General features: G+C 52.6%; 3 protein-coding genes across 3 annotated transcripts; 2 read left to right on the top strand and 1 right to left on the bottom strand.

Annotated features, from left to right (window-relative positions):
• Window positions 1-2,533: 2,533 nt before the first annotated feature.
• Window positions 2,534-5,347, top strand: HMPREF1541_10437 (uncharacterized protein; the record flags this gene model as incomplete). The annotated part of the gene is made up of 1 exon (XM_008715108.1): window positions 2,534-5,347. The coding sequence occupies one exon, from the start codon at window positions 2,534-2,536 to the stop codon at window positions 5,345-5,347; it is 2,814 nt and encodes a 937-aa protein (XP_008713330.1).
• Window positions 5,348-5,897: 550 nt separating this feature from the next.
• On the top strand, window positions 5,898-8,286 carry HMPREF1541_10436 (uncharacterized protein; the record flags this gene model as incomplete). Its single annotated transcript, XM_008715107.1, has 2 exons — window positions 5,898-7,605; window positions 7,655-8,286. 2 exons carry the CDS (start codon window positions 5,898-5,900, stop codon window positions 8,284-8,286), a joined length of 2,340 nt encoding a protein of 779 aa, XP_008713329.1.
• Window positions 8,287-8,308: 22 nt separating this feature from the next.
• On the bottom strand, window positions 8,309-11,895 carry HMPREF1541_10435 (uncharacterized protein; the record flags this gene model as incomplete). Its single annotated transcript, XM_008715106.1, has 6 exons — window positions 8,309-8,329; window positions 9,184-9,610; window positions 9,658-9,684; window positions 9,731-10,133; window positions 10,183-10,710; window positions 10,758-11,895. 6 exons carry the CDS (start codon window positions 11,893-11,895, stop codon window positions 8,309-8,311), a joined length of 2,544 nt encoding a protein of 847 aa, XP_008713328.1.
• Window positions 11,896-12,152: the final 257 nt, after the last annotated feature.

Below are 12,152 nucleotides of genomic sequence, written 5' to 3'. Positions count from 1 at the left end.
GGAGCTTGCGATGTGGGTGTGACGCTCACCGTCGCTGACTGCTGCATCTCAGCAACGAAAAGTGGAGCGGTTGTGTTGGCGACATGCGGTGGTCCAGGATGAGGACGCTCTTGTTGCTCTGAACCAAATCGTGGCTGGCCTATATCTGTGGATGAGCATGCCTGCTGTAGAGGCGGTAGCTTGTGGTCGGCTACGATCAGTGGAACCAGAGCCTTTGGATTCGACGGGCGTCGCTTTTTGACGGCTGGGAGACATTGAAGGTCGTTGAGTCTGCAATTATTGCCTGCATGGGCATACAATCAACGCTGAAAATCATGATGGAGTCGAGGAACTTACAGGTTGGCCTAGTCTCATCGCACTTCTTCTTCCGTTGTCGACAGGTCATACAGCCAGACCGTGTTCGTTTGTACCCAGATCTTCGATACCGTGTGCAGATGGGCTTGCTTTGACCAGTACCAGCATCCTCCATCGCGGTGCGTGCCCAGGTCTGAATATTATCAGCCGAAGGATAATCAGTTCCTGCTTCCCTGAGGCACGCTTTGTCTAGTGCAACGATGGACCTGCAATTGACAACTGCCTCGATGGGCTGCGCAATTTGATCAGACGTGTATGAATGCGTTCTTGAGATAGCTTCAACGGAGACCAGTGCCGCTGGCACATCGTCTTGGAGAGACGTGTACTATTCTCGAACATTCGGTCTATGTTCCAAGATGGATGGCTCTGTTGTAAGAAATCTAATAGGTTTGAGCGGCATCAGCGACGGTAGCCTGCAATGAGTGGAACAAGCTCCTCCGCGGATGCCCGTCGATATGCAGGATCTCGTGCAGGCGTCAACAGCAGAATTGGCCCCAGCCACCGAGCCTTGCTCTTGGCAATGGAACCAATCACAATCGCTGTTCCTGGCGCTGCCACCCTTGATCGAAGTTAAGGAGAAAGCAAGCCCGAAAATGGCCCCCACAAGCCATTGGTCGCGCAGCGTAGCCGCCGAAGCTTAGCGCTGGCTATGGCCCGATTTAGCGCCTGGCTGACGGTAGTTTGCTCTCATTCCACCACAACAACGAATTCTAGGCACTTCCTCAACTACCAGCAGCTAATCTTTCCACTGCATGACCATACATGATGGGATTCAAAGTGTCGTACAAGATGCAGTGCTCGTCGATGGGAATGCCCAATAGTTCAGCAAGCGGAAGTGCCAATCCAGGAGGTTGTGCCTATATATCCTACTTTGTTTGGCTGTGTATCACTCAAATGTTCCTCGCCCCGTCCGTCAGGGAAATTTTCTCTTTAACGTAGAGGCAGCACACGAAGTCAGAGCTCACAGCATTGCTCTTAGGACGTGTGATCAGACACCGTCCAGCTAGGCTTCCATTGTCATTCGTGAGCTGGCGCAGCTGTGCTGGTTTGTCTCTAGCTAAGCGCCTTTAGCCCCAGTCTGCCTGGTCGACCACGTCTGCGCCATTATGGCGCGCCAGGGCGTCTTTCCTAGACGCTGTGAACGAGTGACAGGATCTAGCTAGTTGTCCACGCATATAAGCCCTGTCGAGGTTTACCATTATATCTCTCGCACACTTTCGAATTCTGCATTTGACCGAGCAACCCCTTCACAAAGTTACACCTCAAGCCATGCAACTTACACAAGATCCAGCCTTGTTATGGGTGATCATCATCGTCGGAGTTGCCACTTTCCTTTCGATTGCACTATACCTTATTTGCACCTCCTACGCAGGACCTTCGAGTTCAGGGTCGAGGGATGAGCTAGTGCGAGAGCCTGAAAATGGTGGATGGCATGAGCGTCACAGTTTCGACTCAGTGCATTCGCAAAGTCCACCACCATACCATACTCTATGGAGTCGCTCAGATCCGTGCACGTTGTGGCTCGCTGAAAGTGTCGGAACCCAGAGTTCTTGCATCGAACATGATGCAGGAGTTGGAAGCAACTATGAAAATACTGAGCAGGCTGCCGACTTGTCCACGATCACCACGTCGCTCCAGGCTCAATGCTTGTCCCCTCCGCCGGCGGCTGTGACTCGCTTCCGCTCTATGGAAGGCTTGTTATTAATGGGGAGTTGCCAGGAAAGAGTGTCCACTGTGTGAGGTGGTGATGTCGAGATTCATGCTCAATCCTGCCAGGTGAAGGCTGTTAGCAACGCGCGATCTCGAACTCGCAGGATTGATATGCCCAAGAAAGACCATATCTGCAAGGTGATCATATGGAGGCAGTTCGCCGCTGCTGTCCATTATTGGTACAAAAATGGATGATGTCCGCTACAATAAGACCATATAGCAGAATCTTCTTGAATGCATCGGCACAGGGAATTAGAATCTAGTAATAATACTAAAATGCCGAACCGTGTCACGAAATTCAACCTCATTGGCAGGGATTAGATCTTTGTGCTCCACAACGGAGGCACATGGCCCGAGCCCTAAGGAACTGGCGCCAAGGGCGTCGTGTGGGCCCCCAGTTGCGACATCTGTCACGTCCACGGAGTCCAGCCTGCACGCGTGGTCATTCCTCACACAAGCGCCAGTGAGCATGGACGCTGACTGCGACTTGTTCGAACGCTTCGTGCGGGCGGCCTCAACAGGCAGCCTCCGCCTACCTGACGAAAACCAATTACTGAGTCTGGACCCAGGAGCCCCCGAGCTTGCCCACGCGCTACAGGACTTTTGCAAAGCGATCGCGAAATTCGTCAGCATAGTTGCTGAGAACCGTGATCCTGGCCCTGGACCCGACCTTGAGCGCACCGAAGTCGCGGTTGGAAATGTTCCGGATCGTACAGACCTAGTCAGCAATCAAGATCTTCAGCGGCCTACCACTTCAACAGAATCAGTTGAGAGACTCCCGACTCCCTGCGATGACGGCATCGAGATAACCTATCGAATAAGAGACGGAGTCGTCACTCTTCTCCCAAAGAACATGCAAGAATGTCGAGATCTGCCCTTTCTTGCGGAGCAGGCGTGTAAGGTCAACGCTACAGAGACCGGAGTATTTAAGTACATCCTGAGCACAGACTGCGGCGGAGGGGTCAGCAGTGGACAAGCCACTTCTGCATGGTCTTTTTCATCGGCGCGCAGTGACACAGGCCGAACTTGTCTAACATATCACCAGCACAGCGAATCTGTCACAGTCGTGCCAACAGATCCACTGGAGACCGAGCCGCAGATTCTTGCTGCCGAACTCGAAAATATCGTTAGCGACTTCCAACAACTGAGTAAGATGCGCTATTGTACCGATCTTCCAGCTCAGACGGAAGAACAGCGTCGCGCGTGTGGATTGCCGCTGCGGTCGCCTATCTACCCCTTGCCACACAACCAACTCGATAAGACTTTGTACGAGGTTGATGGACTTCACTCTCCGTACGGGTACCTAGGGACTGGGTTTTTCACCAGCCACCGCGAAGACCAGAATACGTGGTCCATCAACGTGCTGCACAAGGGAGGACCTGTGTTATGGCTAACCGTCGATCCGAAATACGCCCCCGTGCTTGAAGGGCTGGAGTCGCGGTGGTCGTGCGATCAGAAGCTTCGTCATGAGCGCTGGTACTTCACTACCTCGGAGCTGGAACGGCTCGGCGTGTCCTATCAGTTGTTCCTTCAGTATCCCGGAGAGGCCGTCGTTCTCTTTGGGAAGACGTACCACCAGGGTGGAAATATTGGAAGTAAGGTGGCCGAGGCCGTGAATTACGCACCGCCGTCGTGGACTGTGGAGGGCTACAAGGAATGCAGACGTGGAAGCCGTGGCTGTCCCGGCTACCCTATCCCAAATGCCTACCTCCGATTTCTTCAACCAGGCGAAGCACAGCGCAGGCAGAGCGACGACACGGGGCATGAACCTGAAGAAGACATTGCGAGTCAGAAGCATCCGAACCAGAAAGCCATTACCCAGATGCCAGCCAAGCTGTCACGTCGAGCAGTCCTAAAGCCGCCAGAGAAACGCAAGAGTGATCGGTCTCACCTTCCAAACACAACTAAGAGACGAAGATCACCAGATCCAAATCCAGCTTTGACGCAGATGGTGCAGTATCTCCAGAAGCTGGACCCTTTCTGCGTGATCCCGCCATATGATCCCCCTGTGTCCCCATCGGTCCTAAAACTTGTTGCGGCGATCTTGAGCAGACCTGCGATCGTCTCGTTCTGCAATCTCGTCCAATCCCGACGGCACACTGAGACCCCTCTTAGCTGTTGGGTCGCGGACGACGGTGACGAGCGCCAACTCGAGCTGCGCCTTCACAATCTGGGTAGAATTCAGGCGCAATCCCATCTCGATAAATTCATTGTTCGTATACACGAATTCGAATTGGCTCGGCACATGGAGCACAAACGGAAAGGACGCATACGAAATGATCCGCAGGACATCAAGAATATCGTCAAGCGCAGCGGCTGGGATTACCAAAAGTTCAGACGTCACGAAAGTCGAGGCCGGAAATGGCTGGAGCTTTTTAAGACGCATCCCGGCCTCTTGTGTTTCTTGTTAGTTGACGATCACTTGCCGTTCGAAGTCTCGTGCACAGACTATATCGACATGTCTGCTACCGATATCAGCACATTCCGAGCGCTGCTCGCCTGCGAATATGCGAACAGGCTCAATGCGATTGGAGCCAAATTCATAGAGTCGCTGTCTCCGTTAGCAGAAGACGTCGAGTTTCGATGGGAGGCAGAAAAAGTGTGCTGGCAGAAACTATCACCGCTGGAAGCACTTGAGTGCCTTTCTCCGATCACGTGGGAGGTGGACAACATTTACAGTCCGGAAAAATATCCCGGATGGGAGAGACCGCCTGACTGGCCAACCTATAAAGAATGGCCGACCAACCCAATGGTCATTCTTAATCATCCACAATGCGAGCTCTGTCCACAAACCCAATGCAGTTGTTATACTACGAAATTTGCACGGGCTGAAAGTGTGCAGCCTCGCATCAAGAACTATGCCGACAAAGGTCGTGGTATTCGCGCCGTGGCAGGGGTTCCTGGTCAGGTCGCATATGTGGAAGGAGAATATATCGGAGTTCTATCAGGCGAGATCGTGCCGACGGGAACTCATCACGGTACTATGATCATGGATTTCAACCATCCGGACATCCTGTGTGAGCCAGTTGTCTGTCAGATCGATTTTGCCAAAAGGGGCCCCTGCCTGCGACTCAGCAATCACAGTTGCCGCCCATCGGCCCGCGTAAAGGCGATGAAAGTGTCAGGCCAATACAGATTGATCATGACGGCAGCACGGGACATATACGATGCAGAGGAGATCACTGTCGACTTCAAGAGATCGTCCCTGGACGGACCCTGCCTCTGCGGCGCCAGACGCTGCCGAGAGCGGGTCACTGAAGCACGGACCTCTACGGACAGGTGATTGTTGTGGCCCGTGCGTCGTATCTGCAGCTCCTGGTCCAAAACAGGACTAGTCGATTTGCACCCACCAATTTCTTGTGGTTCGCTCCCGCAACGTCTGGACAACCGAGCAGGTCGCTGGCTACTACACAATGATACGGGTTGAGTTTTGGTGCCACAGCTGGACATGTGCGACTACCCTGCAGTTGCGAGCGCCTGTGCCGCGCCATTCCACATCTTCCGCGGGCTGCAGCACGAGTTGAGCCCATCAGATGCTTGCTACAGAGTTGGATGTCTATAATTGCTCCAATCGTTCGGCTTCATCCTCTTCTCGTTATGACCGCCGAGGGTTCCGACTCTGGTGCGTCGGCTAATTTGACCCATACTTGCGACTCAACTGCACGTTCAGTGCCTCCCCTGCCTCGTGATCTACCAAGATATGGACAGCATCACTATACCCGAGAACGAGCGTGCTGCCAAGGCGAGGACATACAATTTCAGAACAGTGGTCACGGCGGTAACCTGCGCGGGTGGGATCATAGTGGTGGCTGGGGTTGTTGGTCTGATTCGCCATGCATCAAGGAGTCCGCGGGCGACGATGTGAGTTCCGCCTGTGTGTGTCAACATTCGAGCTGACGCTGGCACGCAGCCATCCACAAGCTACGGGCGGCCAACGACTAGATCCGAAGCGCAAACCGTGGCCGACGCAGTTACAGAACCTGTGCCACCGACTGCTCGGCGCCTGGCCTCAAGGAACGACGGTTATCGATGGCATAGAGCCTTTTTTCTTCGACCGCTTTCTCCGATTCCAATCTGTGCTGTTTGGCTCTTCTGCAATTATCGTAACACCGGTCGTGGCTCTTTTCAATCATTACTTTGGCCAAGCAAAGGATGACTTGAACCCTCTCGACCGACTTGGGTGGTCCAGCCTATCTACCACAAGTCCCGAGCCCTATTGGCTTTACGTTGTGCTCACACTCGCATTCGCTGTCTTCATACAAGTCATGGTTGGTCGAGAGCTGGAACAAACTCTCATACAGCGATCGCGACTTCTTCGAGAAAGACTCAGTGATCAGTCCGTTACACATTTCGTTCAGGTCGAGGGCCTGCCTCAGGAGTATCGCGATGAAGGGGGCATTCGAGATATCTGTGGCCAGTTGCAATCCCACCTCAATTACGTCGTGTGGTTACCACGAGGTGATCTATTAATCCGTCTTTCAGATCGACGTCGACGCTGTCTTCATGCCATTGAGCACGTCGAGGCGCGCTTCATCGCTAGATTGGTTCGCTATATCCGAGAGGGGCAGACGGTTATGCTGGACCAAGAACTGACCAGCCGCTATCAACAGCACGGCTCGTCCTGGACATCTCGATGGCTTTCACCATGTCAAAGCGTCATGCCGTACTCTTGCCAGCGCGTGGCCGTGCTCTATGAAGCACTGCTGCAGCTATCGCGAGAACATCAGCAGGCAATGCAGGAAGTGGAGACCTGCCCAACGGCAGCAATCCTAGCTCTGGACAGCTACCGCGCTGCCAAGCTGTTGTGCAATTTTGATGGTCCTGCCCATGACGGAAGGATAAATCTGCACTATCTGGGAACATCTTTATCGGAGCTGTTGGTACCTAACATTATCCAATTTGACGACCGAAGTAAACTGTTCTCGGAAGCGCTGAACCTCGGCACCATCCTTTTGGTGATCCTGTCGTCCGTACCAATGGGGGCAATAGGCGCGGTCAGTCAGATGAACACAGTACTTCCTTTGCTGGGTAGAGTCAGCGGCTTACAAATGCCAGCATCGGCGATCGGTTTGATACAAGGCGCTCTGCCACAAATACTGACCACCATCTTGATGCAGATGATGCGTGGTGTATTGAGGGCACTTACTAATTCGCGGTGTTGTCACTCGCGAGCCGAAGCTGAAATAACCATGCAAACTTGGTATTTCTGGTTTTTGTTCACGCAGCTTTTCGTCACCACGTCCATCTCAACAGGACTGATCACCATCATGTCCAAGATGATCAAAGCAGGTCTCTGGGAACTGCCGCGGACGCTGGCCGAAAACTTACCCCGGTCCGGCACCTACTACTTGGCCTACATCCCACTCCAGACAGCCCTAGAACTAGCATCGACCACGATCCGGATCCCGATGTTGCTGCGATTTTATCACTGGCGTTCAAGGTGGCAGCCGCCTCGGCGTGTTCTCGAGGACGTTGAGAGGCGCCGAGTGGGGAACTTCTTAGGCGAGGTGTACCCATTTGTTACTGTTGTTTCTGTCATCGGTAAGTCCCATCTACACAGCTTTGGGAGGCGCGTCTAATCCAAACTGAGTCATCATCTACGCTCTCTTCTCTCCTTTAATCTTGCCTGTGGCATCCCTCTGTGCAGTACTTTCGCGGATCCGGTTTCGTTACGCTCAGGTGTATGTCGGCAAGGCGACGAGCCCAACCAACGGCGAGCTATATCTTGCATCTTTACACAGCCTGTTCTGGGGCCTCCTCGTCATGGAGCTCACATTCATTGGGCTATTCCTCCTGAAGTTAGCATCTCCGAATCTGAAGCATGACCTTCCACAACTCACAACACTTCTTCTGCTCTTCTACGGGACGTTCCGCTACCGACAGCATGCCGGCAAGAAGTATAGCACTGTCGACCCAGGTTTTGAGGCGCAAGGATCACCCTACCCTGGAGACGTCGCTCACAACGCTAGCACGCGTCGGGTGGACGAGGAGCTGTCGAGGACATGGAGGGGACATAATCAGCCGGCGGACGATGGCGTCGTTTGGATAGCAGAAGACTCCAAAGGTGTTAGCGATGCACTGGTCTCTTTTATTCAAACCCGTTACTCTAGTCTGTCCAATACCGTGGCAGTCATCACGAACGCTCACGCTACAGTGGACATGACGGGGAACATCAATTTGCATATGGCTGAAGAGCATGAAGAGAAAGCGACACACAGATAGGTCATCCAGAAGCATTGGCGACTTAATTGGAAGCGGTCTGCTCCTGCTAGTGTTGGCTTCGTCTAAATACAAAATTACAGCTAACGACGGGGGAATGCAGTCTCTCTAGTCACCTGACCTTTTGATCTACGCGATCAGGCTGGATGGGTACCTTGATTTGTCTTATTATGATCAAAGTCAGACCAGCTGTGCTTTCTGCTAACGTTGGGATCCCTCACAAGGCTCACTCCTTGTGGCGGTGAGCATCTTTCTCCTACAAATACCCGAGATGCCCTTGCGGAAAGCGTCATTTAGACGTTGTGCTCCTTTGATGATGCCGGACAAGCCCATACGATGTGAACCAATCTCACAGCAACATGCGACTCGACCAGACAGTGTGCTGTGTCGGCCTGTTCCCCCACATCTTGATTCTGCTGATATCTAGAGCTCGGCGGCTTTACGTTTCTTGCTGGCATGAGATATTTGCTGCCTGCTGGAGTCCAGTCGCTGCGCGCAGCACCTTTGGCGTCCTTGCCATCGTCTTAGGCGCCCATATAGCATTTGTCGTCCGAGGAACCACGCGGCACATTGGCCGTCGCCGTTGATAGGCGCAGTGACGGTGGAAGTAAATACCAATTTCACCGATATGCACTCCTCCAAGCTTCGGACCCTGAAATTCACAGCCAACTGTAAGTGTCCGCAAGTCTGGCAGATGTGGTCATGCTGATACAAACGGGACACGATCCTGTTACCCTGTTTTAGCTGGGGATAAGGATACTTCTGACATATGATTCTCAGCAAGGGCCTAACGTCGTCCCCGTGAAAGTGAATTGCGACTCGGCAATGATATTCGCCAAAGGAGTAGCAGGGTTCGCTTTCAAATTCCAGAAAGAAGCGTGAAGCCCACAGCCGTCTTACAAGCTCGGAGTAGTCCTCTTTGTAAGCGAGGGCTTGCGCCTCTAGCCGCGACACCGAAGAAGCATCATCAAGCGCGGGAGGGTCGCCATCGAACGGGATACTCAATCGAAAATGCCGTGTTCTTTCCTCGGCCGACAAATTGTCGAGAAGGTTTAGCCACCCACTGTCGCCGTCGACAGAAGGCGACGACATAAAACCTCGGAGAATTCGTGAGATAAATCCGTCTCGCAACAACCCGCGGTCAGCCCCAACATCGGCCAGATCTTGTCTAGAGTAGCCGTTTCCTATCGAGACCAGTATGTGCGGGTTGGGGGTCTGCGGCCAAAGGTAACGAAGCTCAACTCTCGCCACGGCCGAGGGGTTGTTCGCTCTCATTCCGCCATCTTGTAAACTCCCGAAAAACTTCAGCTGCTTTGGGCGGAAAAACCTCGTCATCATTAATACAGTGAGCCTGCTACTGATGATTCGACTTACCCCGGTGCTGCAGTGGTGCAACGAGCACTAATCATGGTCAGACTGTGTCAACCCCGCCAGGAAGTTGACTTACACTTCCCACAGAAAGGGCTCTTCTGTAGCCTTCTCACTACGTAGGATGGCGTAAGCGTTACCTTGTTCGGCGCGAGCCTCGCCATTGTAGTTGGTAAATATCCTCAGTTGGCTGCTCGAAGCTGTCGTGGCCATGATACCGACGCGAGATTGCTCGCGATGAGCTCGATCTCCGAAGAGGCGTTCACGAGTTCCGAAAACCTCTTGCACAACATCTTCCAATATGCTTGAGTCATATTTGTTGTCAGTCAGGAGCCACTTCAACCAGTCGACTAACTTCCACAAGAGTGGAAATCTGCCGTAGCTTTTGAGAGGGAAGATTCGGCGTGCAAGGCATTTGAAACGCTCGATGCTCGATTCGATTGTTGCTGCGCCGACAATGTAGTCGAGGACAACCAGGCCACCTGTATAATAAGCCTCATTCATTGGAATATGTCTTCAAACATGACTTACCTGCACTGGTACCGGCACTGTAGTGGAAGTACTCATCAGTGTTCGATCCGAGAACTGCCGTAAGCTTCTTCAAGAGGACTAGTGCCACAATGCCTTTGATACCTCCGCCATCGATGGCGAGCACGTTGGGCTCGACCGTCCATGGCTTGATCGAGATTGTGGCTGGTTGTCTGTGCCCGCAGACCGGACAGCTCTGAATGCGATACGCATAGACACACTTAGCTGCGACGCTAGATTCGAGCACACATGAGTTGCAGAGACCATGGCCCGTATGTAACATATGCTCCGGAGCCCGGACCATGCACCGCCAGCATGTCGTTGTCGAGTGGAGTTTTCGAAGTTGGCTCCAATATCTCTTCAAATAATTGGTTCTGATCATCGCGGCCGTTCTCTCCGATGTCATCAGTGAAAACAATCTCTCGAATTCTTCCCTGACACTCTCGTGAAATTGAGCATTCGCATGTGCTATCGACAACGACGACACTATAGCGGCGAAAAAACGTCCATATATCAGATGTGGGGCAAATCCTGTAATATGTCAGTGCTTGTCCTGCACCAGCGGGGATAGTTTGTACGGTGCAAAAGTTCGGGGTACCCTTGGTTCAACAAGGCCGACGCCAGCAGCCCAATCACCGCTGTCTGTTCCAACCCGAGGCTCTGCGATTGCCTGACGAACGTTTTCAAATGTGTGCTGAATGGTGTCGACAGACTAGCAGCAGGGTGATCGGAAGACGAGAGAATATCCAATCCTCGGCTCGGGCTGGCAGCAAATATTCCGACACCATGATGGAAGATGCGCCTCATGTGACAGGCTGTCAGGAGCAAGTGACCTTCAGATCGGATCTGCTCGCTCACCTTAGCCGTATCTTGCAAGATTCGTTGCAGTTTCTGGGCAGTCAGGATCGATGGGGCGCAAGCGTCCACAGTGACAACGGTCAATGTTGCGAAGACACTGCTGAACTCTGTTTCGCATTCAAGCTGAATAAAAACGTCAATGGTCGATGGGTCCTCCGTCACCACGATCAGATCAGGGGCCGCCATGAGCCGTTGGCTCGATGTCTGCTTTCGAACAGATAACCACTGTCCAAGGTAATCACAACACGTCTTGTTGCAGCCGAAATCTTCTGCAAAAAGGCATATGACATGAGCCAGTGGGGTCAATAGATTGATGTGCAGATGTGCAACAACCGTCGCTCGATCGATACCGTTCTCTGCTTCGCCATAATTGATGAATAGTCGTCGATTGTCATGACAAGTGCCATACGCCCCAGAATGATTCGCTGGACTGGCATTTAAAGTACAATCGGCGATCAGCCAAGGGCTGTCGCTGTTCTCGGATGTGTGGTCGACAAACAAATTGGCAACACCATGACTGTCCCTCCTGCTCAGATTATTCTTGGGGAAGACTGTCTGTATAGCCGAAGCCTTTCGCGACTTGCCGAAAAAGACTATAAGAATGGGCGTCTGTCGTGTTGGATCCGGCAGAAGGTCTTCGATCGATTTCAGCCGATCCGGGTCCAGCAGTGTCCAGTCATGCTGTCTTCCGATGAGCTCAAGCCAGTGCAAGTGTTTGCAGGAGGACATTGAGAGGGTTGGATCAACCAGTTTGATGGAATCTGCATGTCTGTATGCTATATAACTGACCAGCGACAGTTCGAAAAGCAAAGCCGCGCTTTTCTCCATATCGGCTATACGCTCTCGCCACCGGTCCATGACTTTATGTGGGTTTCGCAACAAATCGTGCTCACCATGGCTCACAGAACATCCCCACGTTTACTGCAAATGTCATCGAAGGTTTTTGTCTTACAGCTAGGTCAAGCTGCACGCTTCTAGAACTCGGGAACATGAAAATCATGCTCCATATACTCAATACTACCGTCTCTCCTCTCTCTGACGATGTGCTGACATCGTTGTTGTGACTTTTGGTCCAAACATACTTGCACTATGGTTAGAGCTACATGTCATGCCCA

Source organism: Cyphellophora europaea (assembly GCF_000365145.1).
Source record: "Cyphellophora europaea CBS 101466 unplaced genomic scaffold supercont1.12, whole genome shotgun sequence".
Lineage (NCBI taxonomy): Eukaryota > Fungi > Ascomycota > Eurotiomycetes > Chaetothyriales > Cyphellophoraceae > Cyphellophora > Cyphellophora europaea.
The sequence above is the reverse complement of the archived record's forward strand: the minus strand, read 5'-3'. Positions and strand labels throughout refer to the sequence as shown.